This window comes from Phascolarctos cinereus, unplaced genomic scaffold (genome assembly GCF_003287225.1).
Source record: "Phascolarctos cinereus isolate Bilbo 61053 unplaced genomic scaffold, phaCin_HiC Scaffold_3;HRSCAF=262, whole genome shotgun sequence".
Classification (NCBI taxonomy): Eukaryota; Metazoa; Chordata; class Mammalia; order Diprotodontia; family Phascolarctidae; genus Phascolarctos; species Phascolarctos cinereus.
The window spans coordinates 42156689-42179466 of record NW_027555736.1 but is presented as its reverse complement, the minus strand read 5'-3'; the positions used below and the strand labels follow the sequence as shown (position 1 = coordinate 42179466).

The 22778-nt window shown below is 38.8% G+C and overlaps 2 protein-coding genes across 2 annotated transcripts in view; both read right to left on the bottom strand.

The window, feature by feature from the left end:
* LOC110213968 (scavenger receptor cysteine-rich domain-containing protein SCART1-like) overlaps nt 1-1921 on the bottom strand; it is a 49976-nt gene extending 48055 nt beyond the window's left edge. The window contains 1 exon segment of the mRNA XM_078151596.1: nt 1876-1921. Coding sequence (XP_078007722.1) covers nt 1876-1921 — 46 coding nt within the window.
* A 32-nt stretch (nt 1922-1953) lies between these two features.
* Nucleotides 1954-22778, bottom strand: part of SCART1 (scavenger receptor family member expressed on T cells 1) — a 50413-nt gene continuing 29588 nt past the window's right edge. The window contains 8 exon segments of the mRNA XM_020994667.2: nt 1954-2704; nt 6158-6355; nt 16623-16751; nt 17223-17258; nt 17506-17820; nt 17912-17980; nt 18789-19106; nt 22421-22735. Of these exon segments, the coding sequence (XP_020850326.1) occupies nt 2592-2704; nt 6158-6355; nt 16623-16751; nt 17223-17258; nt 17506-17820; nt 17912-17980; nt 18789-19106; nt 22421-22735 (1493 nt within the window). The 3' untranslated portion in view covers nt 1954-2591.

Here is a 22778-nt window from a genome sequence, read left to right as displayed (position 1 = left end):
CAAACACAATTACAAAATACTTTTCATGTGAATAAAGTCAGATCTAAATAATTAGACTGAGCTAATATAATAAAAATGACAATTTGACCTAAATTAATTTACTTATTCAGTGCCATATGAATCAAACTGCCAAAACTTATTTTATAGAGCTAGAAAAAATAATAACAAAATTCATCTGGAAGAACAAAAGGTCAAGAATATAAAGGGAATTAATGAAAAGAAATACAAGGGAAGGTGGCCTAGCCATTCCAGATCTTAAATTGTATTATAAAGCAGCAATCATCAAAACTATTTGATACTGGCTAAGAAATAGAGTGGTAGATCAGTGGAATAGGTTAGGGACACAAGACACAGTAGTCAATGACTATAGTAATCTACTGTTTGATAAACTCAAAGACTCCAGCTTCTGGGATAAGAACTCACTATTTGACAAAAACTGCTGGGAAAACTGGAGCAGAAACTAAGCATAGACCAACATCTTATACTCTATACCAAGATAAGGCCAAAATGGATATGTGATTTAGACATAAAGGGTGATACCATAAGCAAATCAAGAGAGCAAGGAATACTTTATCTGTCAGATCGATAGAGAAGGGATGAATTTATGACCAAATAGTAGATAGAGAACATTGTTAAATGCAATATGGATAATTTTGAATATATATTATATATGCATATATAATATTTAAAACAGTTTTACACAAACAAAAACAATGGAACCATGACTAGAAGGGAAGCAGAAAGCTGGAAAATAATTTTCACAGCCAGGGTCTCTAATAAAGATCTCATTTCTAAAATATATTGAGAACTGAGTCAAATTTATGAGAATTCAAGCCATTCCCCAGTTGTTAAATGGTCAAAGGATATGAACAGGCAGTTTGCAGATGAAGAAATTAAAGCTATCTATAGTCATGAGAAAAAAAATATTCTAAATCACTATTTATTAGAAAAATACAAATCAAAACAACTGTTAGATACCACATTATACCTATCAGTTTGGCTGACATGACAAAACAGGAAAATTATAAATGTTGGAGAAGATGTGGTAAAATTGAAACACTAATGCATTGTTGGTGGAATTGTGAACTGATCCAACCATTCTGCAGAGCAACTTGGAACTATACCAAAGGACTATAAAACTGTGCATACCCTTTGATCTAGTAATACCACTGCTACGTCTGTGTCCCAAAGAGATCATAAAAAAGGGGAAAGGACCCTAATGTATAAAAATATTTATGTCAGCTCTTTTTGCTGTAAAGAATTGGAAATTGAGGGGATGTCCATCAGTTGGGGAAATGGCTAAACAAGTTGTTGTATATGAATGTAATGGAATACTATTGTTCTATAAGAAATGAGGAGCAGACAGATTTCAGAAAAACCTGGAAAGACAGGAACTGATGCTAAGTGAAGTGAGCAGGACCAGGAGAACATTGTACACAGTAACAGCAACATTGTGTGATGATCAATGACAACAGACTTTGTTCTTCTCAGCACTGCAATCATCCAAGATGACCAAGGACTCATAATGGAAAATGCTACCCACATCTGCAGAAAGAACTATGGAGTCTGAATGCAGATCGAAGCATACTATTTCCATCTGGTTTTGGTTTTGGTTTTTTTTTTCTTTTTCATAGTTTTCCCTCTTTAGTTCTGATTCTTCTTTCAAAACATGACTAATGTGGAAATATGCTTAACATGATTATACATGTATAACCTATATCAGATTGCTGTCTTGGGGAAAGAGCAGGGAAGGGAGAAAACATTGGAGCTCAAAATCTTACAAAGACGAATGTTGAAAACTATCTTTATCTGTTAATTTTTTTCATGGGCTTGTGAACAACATTTTATTTCCATATGGGTTTCAGGTGTTCTCACCTATCCCATTATCCTTTAAATTGAAGCCAAGCTTTCTTATTGTCATGTTTACACCCCATTAAAGATAAGAGAAATCAATCATTTTAATAACCATTTATTAAGAAGCTGCTACATGCAAGACACTGAAAGGGTCTGGGGATGCAAAGACAAAAATGAAATAGTCTCTATCTTCAAGAATCTTACATTCTGCTGGATACCCAGAGCATCATATGGTGTATTTACTACACTCGATTAAGACATTATCCATTTCAGTCACCATCAAGAAACATGGAGTGGTGAATGGAACATGAGACTTGAAGTCAGGAATAACTGGGTTCATACCCCACCCCAGACAATCACTAGCCTTGTGACCCTTGACATATTATTTAATTTCTCTGGGTTTCAACTTTTTTCATCAGTAAAATGAGAGGATTGGACATGTGGGGCACTGTTTAGGAATTAAAATGTCTCCGAGAGCAAAATCAGGCCAATTGACAATCCTTGTCAATCTCCATGATGGCAATAACTGCTTAGTACTTACTTCATACTACTTCAGACATCATTTGATTAAAAAATCCAAGGACCAGTTACAAAAGGAAAGAAAAACTAGGGCCAGTAAAAACATTTTAGTGAAATTAGAAATATAAACAACATCAATGTTCCCCAAAGTGCTAGACCAAAGGGAGGATGAGAATGTGTTTCTCATTTCTTGAGATGTTTTATTTAAAATTGTCTTGTTACAATGACATCCCCAAAATATCCAGTTCGACATCATCATATCCAGGAGGCAAAGATAGGTCGCTTTCTTCCACAAGAAGCTCATTGATGTCCACAAGAGGAGGCACCAAGCCTGAAATTTTAGAGGGAAATTGATTACTCCATGAAAGTCTTCACTATGAGGATAACTAGGAAGAAGAAACTGCCTCTATTCCTCCAGGTAGTCAATAATTTCTCTTGGTTCCAAACAACTACTGGTACCACACTAGTGAAAAAATAAAACTATTCTAGACTAAGAAAAGAATTTGCTTTGAAAAGCTTTTTGGGACCTATGGCATAGTGGAAAGAAGGCTAGATTTGCAGTGGGAAAACCTGAGTGTGAATATCCCACATTTTTTAGGCCTTTCATCTCCAAGTATACCAAACCAAAGATGATTTTATGATTTTTTTAATATTCCTAGACTAAGGGGCAGCTAGGTGGCACAGTGGATAGAGCATCGGCCCTGAAGTCAGGAGGACCTGAGTTCAAATCCAGCCTCAGACCAAACTTACTAGCTGTGTGACCCTGGGCAAGTCACTTAACCACAATTGCCTAAAAAAAATGTTCCTAGACTAGAAAAATTACTTTTGATCACAATTGGTGTTTTACAAATATATACATATATTACACATAAGCTATGTATACATATATATATGTGTGTGTGTGTGTGTATATGCTAGCATGTATATTGCACATATTTCCTTTTTTCTCTTTCCAGTCAATCCCTCTGCTCCAAGTCATTTTTCTCCATGATCTCATGATTTCCAGAAATTGCATATGTTAATGCTTTTGTTCTTCATTCTCTTCCCTTCCTTTTCCCACTTCCTTTTATTTTCTCTTAGTTTTTAGTTCTTTTATTCTTTTTCCTCTCTTCACCCATTTTTCTTTCCTTCCCGTCTATAATTTGATTTCTGCATTTCCCCATTCCATTTCTGTGACACCTATATCCTTTCCCCCACCCTTCCCTTTTCACTCTGCCCAATTTCTCTTCATCTATATCCTTTTCTAATCTTTGCTAACCCACACCTGCTCCTCCCTCTGACTGCCAGTGTCAGAGATTACTGACGAGATCATCAAAAGAGAGTGAGCTATAGGAAAGGGTCATTCTAGTGAGGTTTGGGTGCAGGACACAAAGCAACTTTTTGGAAAGCTATGTGGAATGCTGTTTCTTCTGGTGTAGTCAGTCAACCTCTTCAAAGGTGGGCCCAGAAGAAATACATCTTGACGAGGCTGCTCCACCACTTGGAAACACACTAGGCATGCCCCTTGACCTCTGGGACAGCTGACCTTTCTCCAATTCCTTCTGCTGATGGTCAAATTCTTCCCTCTCAGCAGTCTGGTCCTTATCCAGCCAGTTGATCATTTCATTACATTTGTCAAGGATCATCTGTTTGTCTTCATCATTAGTTCTGCCTTGATGTTTCTCGTTCTTTAATGTAGCCTTCATGTGGAAAGCATAAGATTCAAGTGAATTCTAGGAAAGCGCCTTGTTTCTCTGCTTCTCATCTTCAGCCTTGTGTTTCTCAGCTTCTTGAACCATACTCAAAGTCTTCTTTTCCCCAATGATCTTCGTCATTCATGACGGTGATCTTATTCTTTTTGTCTGTGAGCTTGTCTTCAGAAGACACATTAAGGATGCCTTTTGCATTTGACGATTACCCACTTAAGGTAAGGAGAATTCCTATTAGTTCAAACTCACCAAGCATGTTGTTAGCCTTTATCACTGCCTCTCTCACCTGCATAAACCTGAATGAGCACACTAGGCTTGTTGTCTGGGTAGGTGGAAATGTTTTGTCTGCTTGGTAGGCACAGTGGTATTGCATTTGATCACAACTGTCATTACTTCACCACCAGTTTCAATACCAAAAAAAAAATCCAAAAACGTCAAGTCCTGAACATTCTCAGATTAAGCTCCAAACAAGATGGCAGCCTGGACAACTGCACCATGGACAGCAGTCCCATCAGGATTGATAGTGTTGTTGAGCTCCTTGTCATTCAAGAAGTTTTGTAGAAGTTTCTCAGTCTTGGGGAGATGAGTGGGACCACCCACCCTATGTCATGAATCTATGATTTATCAAGTTTGGCATCCTTTTTCCTGGATCCAATGTACCATGGAAGAGGTCAGCGTTCAGTTCTTCAAAGTAAGCACGGGTGATCGAAGTATAGAATTATATCCCTTAATAAAGGGCATAAGTCTCAATATAGGCCTGGGTACTAGAAAACAGGATATAATTTACATGTTCATAAGTGGTGCTCAGTCAGTGGACAGCTCTCTTTTTTCTCACTGATAGCCTTACTGTGCTCTTGCTTAAACTCAGCAATGAAATGATTGACTATGTAGTTGTCAAAATCCTTCCCACCCAAGTGAGTGTCCTCACCTATGGTCTTGACTTCAAAGATACCATCTTCAATGATATAGAATGAATACATCCAAGATGCCATCTCCAAGGTCGAAGATCAGCACATTTCTCTCAACACCAACATTTTCGTCCAAGTCATAAGAAACAGCAGCAGCAATTGGCTCACTGATGATTTGGAACACATTGAGAGCAGTGATTGTTCCAGCATATTTGGTGGCCTGGTGTTGGGAATCACTAAAGTACGCAGGTATTGTGATGACAGCAATTGTAGTAGTCTTCCTAAGGGAAGCTTCAACCATTTCTTTCATCTTTGTCAAGACCATAGAAGGTGCATCTTCTGGAGAGAAATTTTTTATCTCTTCTTTGAGCTACATTGGAAATTGGGCCTGTCTGCATAATCCACCACCATGAAAAGCCATTGTTTCATGTCTGACCTTAAAACTGCATCATCAAATCTGCAACCAATCAGACTATGTTGGTGGGGTTCATTGAAACTTGATTCTTTGTAGCATCCCCAAGTAAATATTTTGTTTGGTGAAGGAGACATAGTTTGGAGTGGCCCTATTTTCTCAGTCATTAGCAATGAATTCCACTCTCCCATGTGGGAATACTCCAGTACAAGATCAATGCCAACTTTGGGTTCTTTCAACACTGTTGGTGGAGTGTTGTAGTTATTGCTGACTGATATGAAGTAAGAAAGGCTGCTGAGTAAGACCCCAGGCTGCCTCATTTTAAAGAGACATGTATGATATAAACTTTCTGGAACCAGATTGTCTGGGTTTCCTTTCCTAGGGCAGTCTAAGACAGGAAAGGCACAATGATAGAAAACCTAAGAATGAAAGCTATCAACTTAAAAGGTGAAATGAGTGGAAGACAATCTCATCTGAGGCAAAAAAAAAAAATTGAAAAATGTTGGACTGGAAATAAGAAAGGTGTCTTTCATGCAATAATGCGAAGATGAAAATATGAATAGGTTTATTATCATTTTTTTTAAAACCCTCCAAAGTCATCCTTTACTAAAAGGTTTGTAGTGATAGGACATCCTCAAAATAGCTGGCAGTGAAAGTTTTGACTGTTAAAAGAGTGAGTCTATGATTTCCCCACTGTCTATGTATCTAAGCACGTATCAAAACTTCCTTATACATGCAAGAAAGGAAAATGGAAATAAGGGCTGACATATGAAGACCTGAAGAAGTGACAGCTTTCTCTTCTTCCTCCTCTCCATCATATTCTGTCTCAGTCAGATGTTTCTCACTTTCTTCAATATCATCATATTCTTCTCCTGACAGACTGATATCTTTCTCTTCTACCTCTTCATAGTTGTCCCCCACTTCAAGGTCCTCATAGATGCCCTCAATGAAAGGATTCTGACTTGTCCTGGCAACTGGAAAGGGAAGACATGAATGAAAAACGTTAAAGGCTTTATGGTTTGGGAGATAATCTCTATAAAGCATCTAAAACTGATTAATCTTCACCATATATTAATTTCATTTAAAAATAATTTCCATACCTATTCTGTTCTGGGTTCATTGACTTGTCAAACAAAAAGTTATTTCTCACATCAATATAAATTATTTTTCTTCGGATTAAGCCTATCCTTGTTGTTCAGTACAAGAATAAGTCAACAATGTCTCATGATATAGTGTGACCCTACTCTACATGAAACTTCCTATACCTAATGAGGTGGGCTATATTCATCTACAAGTAGGTGAAAAAAAAAGTTTTAGTATATCTAAAAACATAAATATTAGAAGGGACCACAGGTTTATCTGTACAATCTAGCACCCAAAGAAGGGTTCTTTTTTGTCATATTTTAATTTATTTTTGATAAGGCGATTATGATTTACAGATTGATTGTGTATATATGTAATCAATGGAGGTCAATGAACTTAAGACTGGAAAAAAACACTTTCTTCTCAATTTGAGGCAATTCAATTCAACCATGCTTGTTTTCTTTTTTTTTATTTTTTTTTCTGTTTTATGTTATTCATTCTATTTATGTATTAAAATTTGTCTTATAATAAACTTCACAACAATTTCAGTAAAAACCTTCACATAGACAAGTAAAATTAAGAATGAAATTATACATAAAACCATAAATGTCAAATTATTTATAGTTTGGTAAAAGCAAATAATATATAAGTACATACTTTAACAAAATAATAACAATAACATTTTTATTATTCATTTTCCTGATCTTTCCCATGAAGCTCAGTCAGAGAGGGATAACTACAGTTTTCTGCTGAATAGAGAAGGAGAATAGGCTCATAAATCTAAAGGGAGAAGGAACCCTAAAAGTCATCTAAGTCAATCCCTCATTTTGCAGGTAAGGAAACTGAGGCACAAAGAATCTAAGTGACTTGCATGAGATCCCATAGAGTCAGGAGCTTGATATTTAAAAGGCTCAGATATATTGCCACGTGGCTTGTACACTTGCATTTGTCTGAGATATGTGCTTATGGTCCCATACAGCAACTCTGTACAAATGAGGCCCTGGAATACCAGAACTAGGGAATCTCAGAGTTGGAAAAGACTTTAGAAGTCATTGAATACAACTCAAATGGTAAGCTAGAATCCTCTCTGCAGCAGAATATTCTGGATGTCTCCATTTGAAGCCTTTCAGAGATGAGGAACTTATGAATTACTAAAGTAGTCTGTTCTATTTTTGGAGGATTGTTGAGAGTGGAGCCAGCTTCAACAGTTCACAAGAACTTCTTGTTCAATTTTTCTATCTATCTGTCTATCTATCTATCTATCTATCTATCTATCTATCTATCCATATATATACATATAATTTTTTCCCTCCAACTACCCTTATACTGACAAAGGTCTCATGAGTTATAAATATCATCAGAAAGAAAGGTGCTTAACCAGGGGCGGGGAATCTGCAGCCTCGAGGCCACATGTGGCCCAAGTCCTCAAATGCGGCCCTTTGACTGGATCCAAACTTCACAGAACAAATCCTTTTATGAAGGGGATTTGTTCTGTGAGGTTTGGATTCAGTCAAAGGGCCGCACTTGAGGACCTAGAGAGCCACATATGGCCTCGTGACCTCAGGTTCCCCACCCCTGTTGTTAACTTTTTGTGTGTCATGGAATCTATCAGTAGTTTAAAGAAATCTATGGACTCCTTTCTCAGAAAACTGTTTTTAGATACATTGGATTATAAATAGGATTATAAAGGGAATCAAACATACTGAAACATGGCTGTCAGAATATAAAAGAAAAAATTTGTCAACCTCAGGTTAATAATTCCAGCAAATACAGGAATACCTTCTCCAATATTCCTGAGAGGTGGTCACCCAACTTTCATTTGATTGTAAGGTAGCTACATGGAACAGTGGATAAAGTACTGGGCTTGGAGTCAGGAAGAACCAATTTTATGTCCAGCATCAGATACTTGCTAGCTGTGAGAACTTGGGCAAGTCACTTAATCCCTCTTTGCCTCAGTTTCCTTAACTGTAAAATGGGGATAATAATAACACCCACCTCCAGGGGCTATTATGAGAATCACATAAATAATATTTGTGAAGTGCTTAGCACAGTCTCTTAACATGGTACATAATAGACGCTATAGCATCAGTGTTACTTGTTACTTGTAGTAACAGAGAATTCATTCCTCTATGAGGTGATTCATTTTATTGTTGGCTGATTCTACTGGTAGAAAGTTTTCCAAAAGAGTTAAACTGAAATCCACTTCCCTTCAATTTTACTGATTGGCCTTACTTCTCTCCTGAACCAAAGAGAATAGATCTAATCCCTCTTTCATAGTATCATCTTTCAAATAGTTGAAAGCAGTTATGTTTCCCATGATTCCTCTCTTCTCCAGGGTAAACAACCCAGTTCTTTCAATCATCCCTCATATGGCATAGTTTCCAGCCCTTATTTTTTCCATCCTGATCACACCCTTTCCAGATTCATTTTAGTCCATCAGAGTGTGCTTTTTCCTAAAATATGGTGCCCAGAACTGAAAGCAATACATTTTATATATTCTGACCAGCACAGTATACAATGCAAATAACTACAAATATGGGGAATTATATCTGCAGAACCACTTTAAATAATCTTTGAAAAATCTAGAAAAGTGCAGGAGATGCCAAATTAACAGGAAATGGACAAACATCTATTTTGAAAAGGGCAGATTCCAAGCTTGTAAGCATGATACGTTTTAGAACGTAAAACAAAACAATACACTGTGAACATGTAAAAAAAAAATGCGCAATCACTAAGTGACAATATAGGTCGACTGAGAAAAAGTCCTCGGAGATGAACTATTTTCTTTTCTGAAAAAATGTGGCCTGGCTTCAAGGTAGATGGTGTTGTTATCCTTAATTTACAGTTGAGGAAACTGAGGCAAATAGGTTAAAGTGGCTTGCCATGGGTCACACAGGTAGTAATTGTCCAAGGCCAGATTTAAATTCATGTCTTCCTGACTCCAGCCCCAGCATTTAATCCACAATGCCACCTAGGACCATGCTAAATACTACATGCAGTATAAATCCACTCCCAGATATGTTTGGTAAGTACTTATATCCAGCCTACAAACACCTTGGAGCAGATATTTGCTTAGAGATTGTGTTGAAGAATTTTACTTCAATAAGCCCCATTCCCAGGTTTCTTAGATAGAGAGGATGTGATACTATTATGTTTATACAACAAACCACACCAGAAAGAGGACCCTAGGTAAAAGTGTGTTATATCACATACAGATTGCAGCACTCAATTACCATAAGAAAATTGCCCCTGGCCATTACTTTCCTTAAGATTTAGATATTGAAAGAACTAAAATTCTGGCAAATTACTGGATACTTAGTAGAATTGTCTAGATATAGAACTCATGATGAAGCTTTGTAATAATGTCATTTGCTATTTATAACATAAGACTAGCTAGTGAAACTGAGCCATCTCATGTAACTGAAATTAGAGAACTGATTCTTCATACTAGTGGTGTTTACAACACAGAGACAGGGAGCTAGTGACCTGAATTCTTTACTGCCATGAGGAAGAGAGCAGACAGGAAATAAATAAGGCCATCTGCACTTAGCCAAAGTCACACTTGCTATGCGTTCACAATCTATGGGAGGTAGCTGACAAAAACCAGAAAGACAATGAGTACAGAGATGTAAACAAACAAAAGTAAACATTTAGATAAACAAAGCAGAAGTAACTTGTCAGCAGCCATTGAGCTAAGTGGTGCAGTAGTTAGAGTGCCAAGCCTGGATTCAGAAAGATTCCTTTTCCTGAGTTCAAATTTGGCCTCAGACACTTACTAAATGTATGACCTTGGGTAAGTCACTTAACCTTGTTTGCCTTAGTTTCCTCATCTGTAAAATGAGCTGGAGAAGAAAATGGCAAATCATTCCAGTACCTTTGCTGAGAAAACCCCAAATAGATTCATGAAGAGTGGGATGCAACTGAACAATAACAACAAAAAACAAAACCATCATTAGATTCATCTGATACAGGTGATGTGATTGCTACACATTTCTCTCAACCACTGATTGCCAAATATTAATTGTTGCATGAGAAGATGAGTGATTTAACAAGATCTTGTGATCCAAGGTTTTCTCCACATGTATTATGTTAAAAAGTCTTCCCTGAGGCGGAGCCAAGATGGCAGAGCGAAAGCAGTGTCTCGCTTGAGCTCTCCCCTAAACCCCTCCAAATACTCATAAAAAAAATGGCTCTAAACAAATTCTGAAGCAGCAGAACCCACAAAAAGACAGAGTGAAACAAATTTCTAGCCCAACACAACCTGGATGATTTATCAGAAAGGTGTATCACAACAGGCTGTAAGCAGAACACAGTGTGGCTGACCTGGAGTAGGCCTCAGAGGACTGAATTATGGGCAGCTGTCGGAGTTTCCAGACTCCCCAACCCATGAATGCCAAAGACAACTTAGAAGGTCAGTGGGGTGACCTTAAAAGGTCTGCGGTGCTGAGAAAGGAAAGTGGGGTTTCAGTTCCATTCCCCAAGAGCATGGCCCTGGGGGGGGGGAGCTGCTTCCCTAGCTTCCGGCCCACAGACTGAGGGGGAATCCAGTGGCTGATCAGAGAGGGATTGCAGGGATCTCTTTGCCAGTACTGAGGCAGGAATCTCTTGCTTTGCCCATGTTTGGATCTGGGTCACAGTTCTGGGCGGCAGTGCTGGGGTGAGGAGGAGCGCTGGTGTGGTGGAGCTTGTAGTGGCTGTGGAGAGGAACCCCTCCTCACAGTTACGGGACAGAAAGGAATACTTGTGGTCACAGGCCAGGAAAGGAGTAAACACCTCCCCTTATCATACCACCTTGGAAGAACTGAAAATTTACAAGTCCCTACAAGTATCTCTGAAAACAGCTGTACAAACCCCTGAAGCTTGGGACAGTACACTCTCCACATTGGAAGCAGACTCTTACCTTAACAAAGAGTTTAAAACTCAAGTAATTGGCTGGGATCATGAGCAAGCAGCGCAAAAAGAGTCAGACTATATTATCTTACTTTGGTGAAAAAGAAGATCAAAATATACAACCAGAAGAAGACAACAAAGTCAAAGCTCCTACATCCAAAGCCTCCAAGAAAAATATGAATCAGTCCCAGGCCTTGGAAGAGCTCAAAAGGGATTTTGAGAAGCAAGTAAGGGAAGTAGAGGAAAAACTGGGAAGAGAAATGAGAGTGATGCAAGAAAATCATGAAAAACAAGTCAACAGCTTGCTAAAGGAGACCCAAAAAAATACTGAAGAAAAAACACTTAAAAAATAGCCTAACCCAAATGGCAAAAGAGGTCCAAAAAGCCAATGAGGAGAAAAATGCCCTAAAAAGAAAAATTGGCCAAATGGAAAAGGAAGTCCAAAAGATTACTGAAGAAAATACTTCCTTAAAAATTAGAATAGAGCAATTGGAAGCTAGTGACTTTATGAGAAATCAAGACACTGTAAAACAAATCCAAAAGAATGAAAAATTAGAAAACAATGTGAAATATCTCATTGGAAAAACAACTGACCTGGAAAATAGATCCAGGAGAGAGAATTTAAAAATTATTGGACTATCTGAAAGCCATGATCAAAAAAAGAGCCTAGACATCATCTTTCAAGAAATTATCAAGGAAAACTGCCCTGATATAGTAGAACCAGAGGGCAAAATAGAAATTGAAAGAATCCACAGATCTCCTCCTGAAAGAGATCCCCAAAGGAAAACTCCTAGGATATATAGCCAAATTCCAGAGTTCCCAGGTCAAGGAGAAAATATTACAAGCTGCCAGAAGGAAACAATTCAAGTACTGTGGAAACACAATCAGGATAACACAAGATTTAGCAGCTTCTACATTAAAGGACTGCAGGGCATGGAATATAATATTCCAGAGGGCAAAGGAGATAGGATTACAACCAAGAATCACCTACCCAGCAAAACTGAGTATAATCCTTCAGGGGAAAAAATGGTCATTCAGTGAAATAGAGGACTTTCAAGCATTCCTGATGAAAAGACCAGAGCTGAAACAAAAATTTGACTTTCAAATACAGGACTCAAGTGGAACATGAAGAGGTAAACAGGAAAGAGAAATCATAAGAGACTTATTAAGATTGAACTGTTTACATTCCTGCATGGAAAGATGATATTTATAACTCATGAGACCTTTGTCAGTATTAGGGTAGTTGGAGGAAAAAAATATGGATAGATAGATAGATAGATAGATAGATAGATAGATAGATAGATAGATAGATAGAGGGCACAGGGTGAGTTGAAGATTAAGGGGTCATATCTGGAGAATAAAATTAAGGGATGAGGAGGATTATACTCAGAGAAGAAGAAAGGGAGAGGTAGAATGGGGTAAATTATCTCACAAAAAAAAAACAGAAAAGAAAAGCTCTTACAGTGGAGGGGAAACAGGGGAAGGTGAGAGGGAATGAGGAATCTTATTCTCATAGGATTTGGCTTAAGGAGGGAATAACATACACATTCAATTGGGTATGGAAATCTGTCTTACCCTACAGGAAAATAGGGGGAGAAGGGGACAAGAGAGCAAGGGGGTTGATAGAGAGGAGGGCAGATTGGGAAAGGGGGTAATCAGAAGTAAATACTTCTGAGGAGGGACAGGGTCAAAAGAAAGAATAGAATAAATGGGAGGGCAGGATAGGATTAAGGAAAATAGAGTTAGTTTTTCACAACATGTCTACTATGGACATGTTTTGCATAACTGCACATGTACAACCTATATTGAGTTGCTTGCCTTTTCAATGAGAGTGGGTGGGGAGGGAGGAAGAGAGAAAATTTGAAACCTAAAGTTTTAAAAACGTATGTTTAAAAAAATGTTTTCACATGCTACTGGCAAATAAGAAATACAGGAAATGGGGTACAGAAGTCTATCCTGCCCTACAGGAAAATAGAAGGGGAAGGGAATAAGAGAAGCGGGGAGAGATAGAAGAGAGGACAGACTAGGGGAGGGGTGAGATGGGGTGAAAATTTGGAACTCAAAAACTTGTGGAAGTGAATATTGAAAACTAAAAATAAATAAATTTATATTAAAAAAATAAAAATAAATAAAACCAAAAAATTTTTTTTTAAATTTAAAAAAAAAAGTCTTCCCTTCTTGACCTGCTATATGAGTTTTTGTGCCTTCCTTTGAGATCTATCAAGTTGGAATTGCCTTCAGGAGGCATGTCTTGTCTTTGCTACCTCAGAGAGTGGAGACTTCTGGTCTGCTCATCTCTGTCTGTATTTGGGTAGCAAGAAAGAACCAGGGACCTACCATGAGCACTTTATGTTGCTAACATTAGCAGACTCAGCTGAGCATTAGTCTCAAAACTTACTGACAGAGCTTTTGGCTATGTCTGGCTCTCATGCTCCCCCTACCAGCACTCTCCAGGAACTACACCTGATGAAGGGGACAGCACCCTGAAAGTTTTTATTTAATGAGACATTCCAGAACACAAGATGTGTTCCACAATGTCTACAGATTATTTCAGACATGCTAACCCCTCCTCAGATTGGGGAGAGTGAGATCAATGATTTACATGCAGAATAAAGTCTATGAGGTATAGATTCTGCAGAAGGACCGCATTGAAAAAGTACGTTGTCAAAATATTTTCAATCAGTGTCTCTCAACCTATGAGCCACTGACTCCTGGGAGTTATTTCAAGGGGGCCTGGAACCCAGAAGCACACAAAGCATTGTTCTTTTGATCTTTATTTAATTCCAGCAATGTATACATCAAGATTGAATGTAATAAATAAGTAAATGCTTTCAATATCTAGATGTTTTTCACTTACATGTATTCTTTTTCAAATGTATACATGTTACAGAGGTTAACAAGATATAAATTAATTTAAACTGTTGCTTAATCCATGGTATATTATGGACAATTATATACATCTCTCAAATGTATATAGATGTTATAGAGATTAATAAAATACAAATTAAGTTAAGCACTTACTTAGTTCATAGCAGTCTTGTCATCAAGGATTTTCACTACCACTGGATGACAGTTCAGTTATTATCATGTGGTAATACATTATATTTTCTTCTAATATTTGGAACAGTTGACAAGTTATCAAAAGATTATGGGCTATTGAGCTGGAAGGAGTCTATATCACCAAATTAAACTCCTTCATTTTACACGTGTCGAAACTGATGCTCACCAGAACCAAGAGGACTTTGTACACAATAACAGCCACATTATGCAATGACTAAGATTGTTAAACTGAGCCCTTCTCAGCACTGCAAGGATCTAAGACATCTCCAGAGGCCTCGGGATGGAAAATGCTGCCCACATCCAAAGAAAGAACTATGGAAGTCGAATCACTATCACTTATTTTTACCTTCAGTTGAGTTTTGTTTCATCTTTCTGATGGTTCCTCCTATTGGTTTTAATTTTTACTTACAACTTCACTAATGTAAAAATATGTTTAATGGGTATATAAATGTAAAGCCTGTATCAGATTGTGTGCTGTCTTGGGGAGGGTGGGGGGGAGGAAGGGGGAGAAAAATTTTCAACTCAAAAGCCTATGGAAGTGATTGTTGCTAAATCAAAATAAATTAATAAAATTTTTTAAAAAAGAAAAAAAAAGAAACTGATGCTCACAATGCATCAGGTAATGATTACCTTATTTCCCTTAAAAATTTGGGCCTTCTAGTCTTCCAATGAATATCATATCATTTTGTCTAGCTCTATAAAGTAACCTTTCAACATTCAACAATTTGACTGATTATGTAAGTGGACATATACATCTATACATATATAAAAGTAATTATTACTACATTGAAATGGCCCAACAATGAACCCTATGTATTTTTCCAGTAATTTAAGTCTTGCTATATTACTGTAAAGAAGGATTCAGAGGTGTACTTAAGTAAATCTTGACTGTCTCTTTGCTGGTTGAAATTTCAAATACAATCATTTTTTTTTCCTTCTATTCATCTTGGGTTTTGTCAGTAATATTTAGAAAGGCATCTGATTTTGCAAATTTGTTTTTTGTCTTAGTACTTTGGTGAAGCTATTTTTTTTATCATTATTGAATGTCTGAAATTCTCTAAGTAAGCCATAATATTAGTTGTAAATAGAGATAACTTTGCTCCACTTTGCCTATGTTTATGCCCCATTTCTTCCTGGAGTCAGGAAGACCTGAGTTCAAATCTGGCCTCAGATACTTACTATCTGTGTGACTCTGGGCAAGTCACTTACCCTCTGTCCATTTCCTTATCTGCAAAATTGGAAAAATAATAGCCCCTACCCCCAAGGGTTATTGTGAAAATCAAATGAGGTAATAGTGTAAAGTGATTAGCACATGTAGTAAGTGTTATATAATTGTTAATTATTATTATTATCTCTATCAAATTAAGTACTTTGCAAGTGTAAAAATACTACATATAAGTGCTAACTATTGAAAATAATAAAAAATGCCTGTTGACTGACTGTTGCTGACTAGTGAATGTAGCCACAATTCTGCTGATCCATGATGCACATACAGTGTCTCCCCAGTAGAATATAAGCTTTTTGAGAGCAAAGACTGTCTTCACTGAAGTCTTTGTTCCACCAGCCTACCCCAGTACCTAGAACAGTTCTTGGCCTGTATAAGGCACATACTAAGTGCTTATAGAATTGAACTGAACATAGTACCACACTAAAAAATGGCACTAAACTGACAAGACCTATGGAACATAGAGGACAAAGAGGATATTATCAAGGTAAGGGAGGGTCACGTTCAGCCAGCCCAGTGGACACAGTGATAAACTAAGCCTAAATGACTACTTATCCAAGAAGAATCCAAAGAGGGCAGTAAGAACATACCATGCCCAAGGCACTTAGCAAGCCTTCTGGCCTGACTTTAAAGCAAATATTGTCAGGGCAAAGAAGGCTTAATTGGGGAGCAAAAGAGTAAATGTATTTCCCCAATACAGTCATAGTGCAAGAAATAGAAAACATACTTTTACAGACTTCTAAGGCAATCATAACTATTCACAAGAGAAATAGTCATAGGCTAGAGAGGGCCAATGAGGTCCTTTTTAAATGCTTCACATCCTTGATCAAAGGTTCCAAGCAGTAGCCCTGATACAGCAGAAAGCTATTCTCATATAAAACAATGGAGAGCAATATCCCAAATGTTCCAGATGTTTCTTCAGTAGAAGCCTTTTTTAACTAATTGATACTCTTTACTTCTGGCTATGTCCTCTAACCACTTACCACAGCAGGATCCTATCTTGTTCCACATCTGAGCCCCCAGCAATATTAAAACAAAGCAGAGGAGTGTCCCAAGGACAAAACAGATGATCCTTAGCAGATTATCCCCTTCTTGGGCTGGTGACAGGGAACCTTAACAGGAGCAGAGATTCTGAAAAAATCCATGAGTTGAGTCTGTTCCTCCTCCCCACCCCCACAGGCCTATCCATCCTCAACTGCTTTCCCACTCTCTATGAGGAAGTCAATGTTGCAAGGCCTGCTTCCTCCAGAAGTTCCCAGGATGTTCTTGTCCTGCTGGGTCACCAAATCAAAAAAAGTTCTCTTATCGATACTGGCTTAAATTTATTTTAAAGTCATTTATAATTTTCAAAATGTCTTCCCCCAACACATACAAACACACACCACCCCCACCACCACTACCACCACCAACAACAACCCTAAGAAGATGTGCAAGTATTCTTATCTTCATCATTGAGACAAGGAAACTGAGGCACAGATGTTGGAATAGGAAGTGGAATCTAGGTCTTCTGGCTCATGTGCCAACATCTGTTTTAAGGACAGAACAAATGGGAACTTTGGAGCTATAAAGGGGAGAAGGCTCACCTCTTCCAGGCAGTAGTGCTGTCTTCTCTTTTCTACCTGCAGAAAGAGAGAGAAATTAAATTAAAGGAAAAAAAAAAAAAGAAAGTCATATGGAATCATATGGAAAGCTGCTATATTCTCCTGCATCATTCAAACTGTCATTAATGACACAAGTCAAGCTATTTCTTGCCTGTACTTTTTGCCTTCGAGTTCATAGTCCTGAACGTGGTTAATGATGCCCACAGCCACACTGGGACAGTCTTCCTCTACACAGCCCACATTCTGCTCAGGACCTATCACTCACCAGAGCAATTCACAGCTGCATCTTCCTTGTGACCACAGTCACTGCGTCCCCAGGGCTCTGCAGGACAGTCCCATAGAGATAGTTCAGTCCCCTTGCACTGCACCTCATCCAGCCAAACAGCCCCTGTCCCTGGTCCAAAGGCAGCCTCTCCCAAAGCTGATACAGCTGGGCCACAGCCCAGCTGCTGACACACAACTTCAGCATCTGCCAGGTCCCAGGAATCATCACACACTGTTCCCCAGGAGCCGCCATGCCAGACCTCCACTCGCCCAGAGCAGCTGTCCTTTCCATCCCTGACACGCAGCCTGTTTGTCCCTGAAAATGCAGCCATTAGGGGTTACTGAGAGAAGCAGATAGACCTGGCCTCTCCTTAGTGACACATAGTAAAAAATGACCAAACAGATACCTGTGCAGTCCTGGTCTGCTGAACAGTTAAGCCTCTCACCTGGACCCTCTGAGGTTTTCTCTGTCCATCCTATAGAGGTAAAGTATTGGGAAATATCAGAAGAAATTATATTACAGTGTTGTAAGAATAAGTCATTCCTACTATGGTAAAGAACAGGATTTCTTAACTAAAAATCTTAAAAGGGGATTAGCATCTGAGACCATGGAGCAAAAAAAAAGATAATGCAATCTTAAGCTACATTCTGAGAACCACAGTCTCAGAGACACATCGTCTTTGACAGACTAAAAGGTGAACATCCTTACTGTATGTGCCATGGTCAAACCATATTTGAAGTATTGTGTTCTGGGCTCCACATTGTAGGAAGATCATTAAGAAGCTGGAGCCTATCTTGTGAGAGGTGATCAGCGTAGCAAAGGGATTGAAAAGTATTCCATGTGAAGATCAACAGGATGAAGAAACAGCAGGTGACTTTAGACATTCAGAGGCTAGATTGTGGTGGACGAATTAGCTTTATATTGTTTAACATCAGAAGGCAACACCAGGAGAATGGGTAAAAGTTTCTGAGAAGGAGGGTTTGCCTCAATAGTATAAGAAAACTTTCCAACAGTTAGGATTACCCAACATTGGAATGGGCTACAATGGCAGACAGGGAATTTACTATTACCAGAGGCCTTCAAGCACAGGCTGGATAACTATTTGTCAAGAATTTGGGGAAAGGGATTCCTCTTCAGGAATCAGCTCTCAGGTCCCTTTCTGCTACTATTCTATGACCTATGACAGGTCAGTTTCAGCAACTTTACAGGTATACAAAGGAAGTCAGAAACTGAATGGCAACTAAGCCACCAGAATTAGAAATCAAAGGGATAAGAAATCAGACCATCACACGTGATCCAAGCCTCATCTCCTCGGGAACATGAGTGTGGATGCCAGGAGGCTGATGGGCACTGCCACAAAGAGTTAGTATACAGGCTGCGGCATTCAATTTTGTCCAGCCAGCTAACTTCTGAGCCTCTGTGGGCCATCTGTTTATTCTCCAGCCAGCCCTGTTGTCCACATTCCAACTGCTTGCATATAACCACCAAGGAGAGTTCCTTCAGGGAGTTACTACATACAGTTCCCCATGTTCCATTGTAGAAAACTTCCAGCCACCCTGCACAGTTGTGGGCCTCACTGGCCAGCCTCATGGCTGTAAAGTCTAGGAGAAAAACATAAATCAATACTTCAATGGTTTCTATCATTATAAATTCATAGGTTTATGTACTTATGAAGGCATAAAGAACTCTATAAACTATGGAATCCATTCTCTTTTTTAAAAAACAGAAGTAGGAACTAAAACCCAAGATCCTACAATTCATTAATGGTAATGCTAGGACCACAACCCAAGTCTCCTGACTACCCAGTAATGAAGTGCTAAACTGCACTGAAGCTAGGTGGCCCAGTGGATAGAGTACCAGACCTGGCATCAGGAAGATTCCCTTCATGAATTCAAATCTGGCCTCAGACACTTACTAGATGTGTGACCTTGGGCAAGTCACTTAATCCTGTTTGCCTCAGTTTCCTCATCTATAAAATGATCTGGAGAAGTAAATGGCAAATTGCTCCAATGTCTTTGCCAAGAAAACCCTAAAGAGGGTCAGAAAGAGTTAGGCCCCACTGAACAAAAACAGCAGCAAAAGCACACTGCTTCTCTTGTTAAAGGTCAAGCTCAGTGAAAGAACGAACTATAGAAGTTACCAAGAGAAAATGTCCAAGTCTCCAAAGGAGAATTTCACAGATGACAGAGGAATGCAGAGATGCAATGCTGATATTTTATGATTGTCATAAATAGCATAGATGATAGATTTTGAGGTGAAGGAAGGATAAGAGCCCATGGCATCCAAATATCTCCTCTTACAGATGAAGAACCTTAGGCCCATAAAGGTTTAGTGACACCCAGGGTGATATAGCTCCTCAGTGTCTGAGACAGGATTTAAACTCAAATCTTAAGACTGCCTTCTCCCCCCAAGCTCCAGATAAATACCCTGGAGCTCTCCCACTACCTCAGTGCTTTGCTATTTCCCAACCTTAGTATCATTTGGTTTCAAGTTAATTTGATATTTTAATAGTATAGTGGAAAAAAACAACAGTCTTTCAAAAACCAGGGTCCAAAAATAAAAATAAGACCAGAGTCAAGTCACATTTGTACTCTGATATTTATTGGCTGTGATGTCTTGGGAAAATCAGTTGATCACTCTGGGCCGTAGTTCCCTCATCTATAAAATGATGATCTCTAAGGTTGCTTCCAGGTCTGCCATCTCTTGGTTGTTGGATCAAGGGTCAAATTCTCTAAAAGATGTCTCAGGCATTCCTTATCATGTTTGCAACTCAATGAAAATTTATCTGGAAAATGTTAGATGCTTCCTGGGTATTCTAGGGAACTCTCTATTTCCTACTTCTTTAAAATATTTCAATTTCCCCAGTTCTTTGTGATTTGAAAAATGGAAGAGAGGGTGGGGGCAGAATTGGGGATTTGGAGTTATGGGAGCAAAACTGAAATCCTAGCCTTGCCACTATCTTTGTAACCTCAGAGAGGTCACAATCTCTGCATGGTTCAGTTTCCTCACCTGCAACATGGTGGGTTTAGAATAGACCTCTCCAAGTCTCTTCTGATTCCAAATCTATGATCCTAAAAATTGCTGGCATACAATTGTAAAGATCAATCCCTCCCCTCCCACCACCCTCATCACACACCCACTTCCTCAGGTGTTTATGCATGAACGAAATGTGGTGTGTGTGCTTCAACTTGCCCACGCAGGATGTTATGCTTCTGCTGGCCTTGCTCCATTGTAACTCTCAAAAGAGTCGATGTAATTTTGATACACTGGAATGTCTTATCAAGATTTTCTCATCTGTGAAGTCTTTGGACAGTCACTTAAACTTATTGGACTTCAGCATTCTTATCTTGTAAAAGAGGGGATTAGACTGGATCAGATGATTTTTTTGTGCCACATGTTCATTTGGGAATGTCTGGTGAAGCCTTCGGACTTCTCATAAAATGCATAATTTCTAAGGAAGTCAATTACACTAGAATATACTTAAGAAAGTTTAAAAAAAAAAATTCCCAGACCTCAGGTTTCCTCTGAACTAAATAAACTCTATGATTCCTTCTGGCCAAGAATGTGCCAAAGCCAGCTTGAATTGACTTGAGAGCTGATTGGTAAATGTTCAGTGTGAGCATTTACACTCAGAAGTCAGCAAACACTACAAGTCAGAGCTTGGTTTATTGTTTTCTTTATTGTCTAGACTTCAAAAAGTGATGGAAAATGTTAATAATGCAAATTAAACTTAAAAGTATGTCATGCATGCATTTTCATATTTTGATTTTTTGAGAGCCAGTGGTTAAACATTTACCAGCACACTCCTGCTTCCAGCTCCTAATCCTCTGATCCAATGGCTCCCATCTGTGATTCAGTCTGTGGTTTGGTGACTAGCAGAGTTTTCAAGTGGATACCACCTTGTATAATTTTCTTTGAATATCCTTGAAGCTTGAGCTATGCATTGGTATTACAAAGATAAGTGACTGGATCAAGAGTGGGCTACTGAGTCACCAGTCACAAATTAAATCCTTGCCTTAAAGTAGCTAAAATGTGTTCAGATTAAAGGTTAGTGGAAGGTAGGAACTTCATCTAGTAATATATTTTTTTCAAGGTGTCCATACATGAAAAACTTGCAGGATAATTTTTGGGTAGTGATGATTGGCAAAGTGGCCATATGCAGCAGTGAAGGTGTGATAAAACTTCTGTTCATAAGATATTTTATCCAGACATGGAATGACTCTTAAAGGTCAGCTACTGAAGTTTCCTCATTTTTATAGATGAGAAAACTGAGGCTGAGAGAAGTTAAATGAATTGTCCAAGATCACTCAGCTGCTAAGTGGCAATCTCAGCATTTGAACCCAGGTCCTATGACTCCAAATTCAGTAACCTTTCCCCTACCCCATGCTACTTCCCTCTTGGAATATCCTGAAACCATTCTACTGAATATGAACAAGTCAGGGCCAGAAGCCTGTAGTATAGGGATAATGAGAAGCCTTCAAGGAATAAGACCTATAAAATCTTCACATTAATGTCTCTATCCCTTGAGGAAAGACTATGGGAAAAAAGAGATTGTGGAAGCATACAAAAAAAATTCTTTTTCAGTGTGTCCAGGAATACTAAAAAATAAATATTTCATTCATCTAAAAACCCTTTCCAGAGAGATTCCATAAGAAGATAAGTAGTAGTTCCAAGGCAAATGATCTCTTTAGGTAAATCCGATTGATGATTGAAAACTCAGCTTGAAACAAGGAATTTCTAATCTTGTTTAAATTATTGTTTAAATTCTAAATTCCCCATGCCTGAGCCCCACCCCAGTGCCCTTTTCTTGTGATATTGAGAGAAGGGAGACCTTTACAATCCTTGAAAGGAGTAGGCAAAGAAGGAATGGAATAGTTGAAGATGAAGTGACTCTAGTCGGAGCCAAAGGACTGACCTGAGCAGAGAATGCCTGCATCTTCCTTATGTCTGCAGTCATGCTGGCCCCAGCCTTGGAATGGGCACTGCCAGAGCTCAGACTCATTTCCAGAGCAGCTCAGCTCATCTAGCCAGATGGGCCCAGCCCCTGCCCCATAGTAAGCAGATCCCATGGCACCAAGGGCCACACCACAGCCCAGCTGTCTGCACACCACATTGGCATCAGAGAGGTCCCAGGCATCGTCACACACTGTGCCCCAGGTGCCATTGTGGTAGATTTCCACTCGCCCAGCACAGCGGCCACTGCCGTTCACCAGGCGGATCCTTTTGCTCCCTGAGGGACAAGGTCTATCATTAAGCAGAAAAATGAGAGGCCA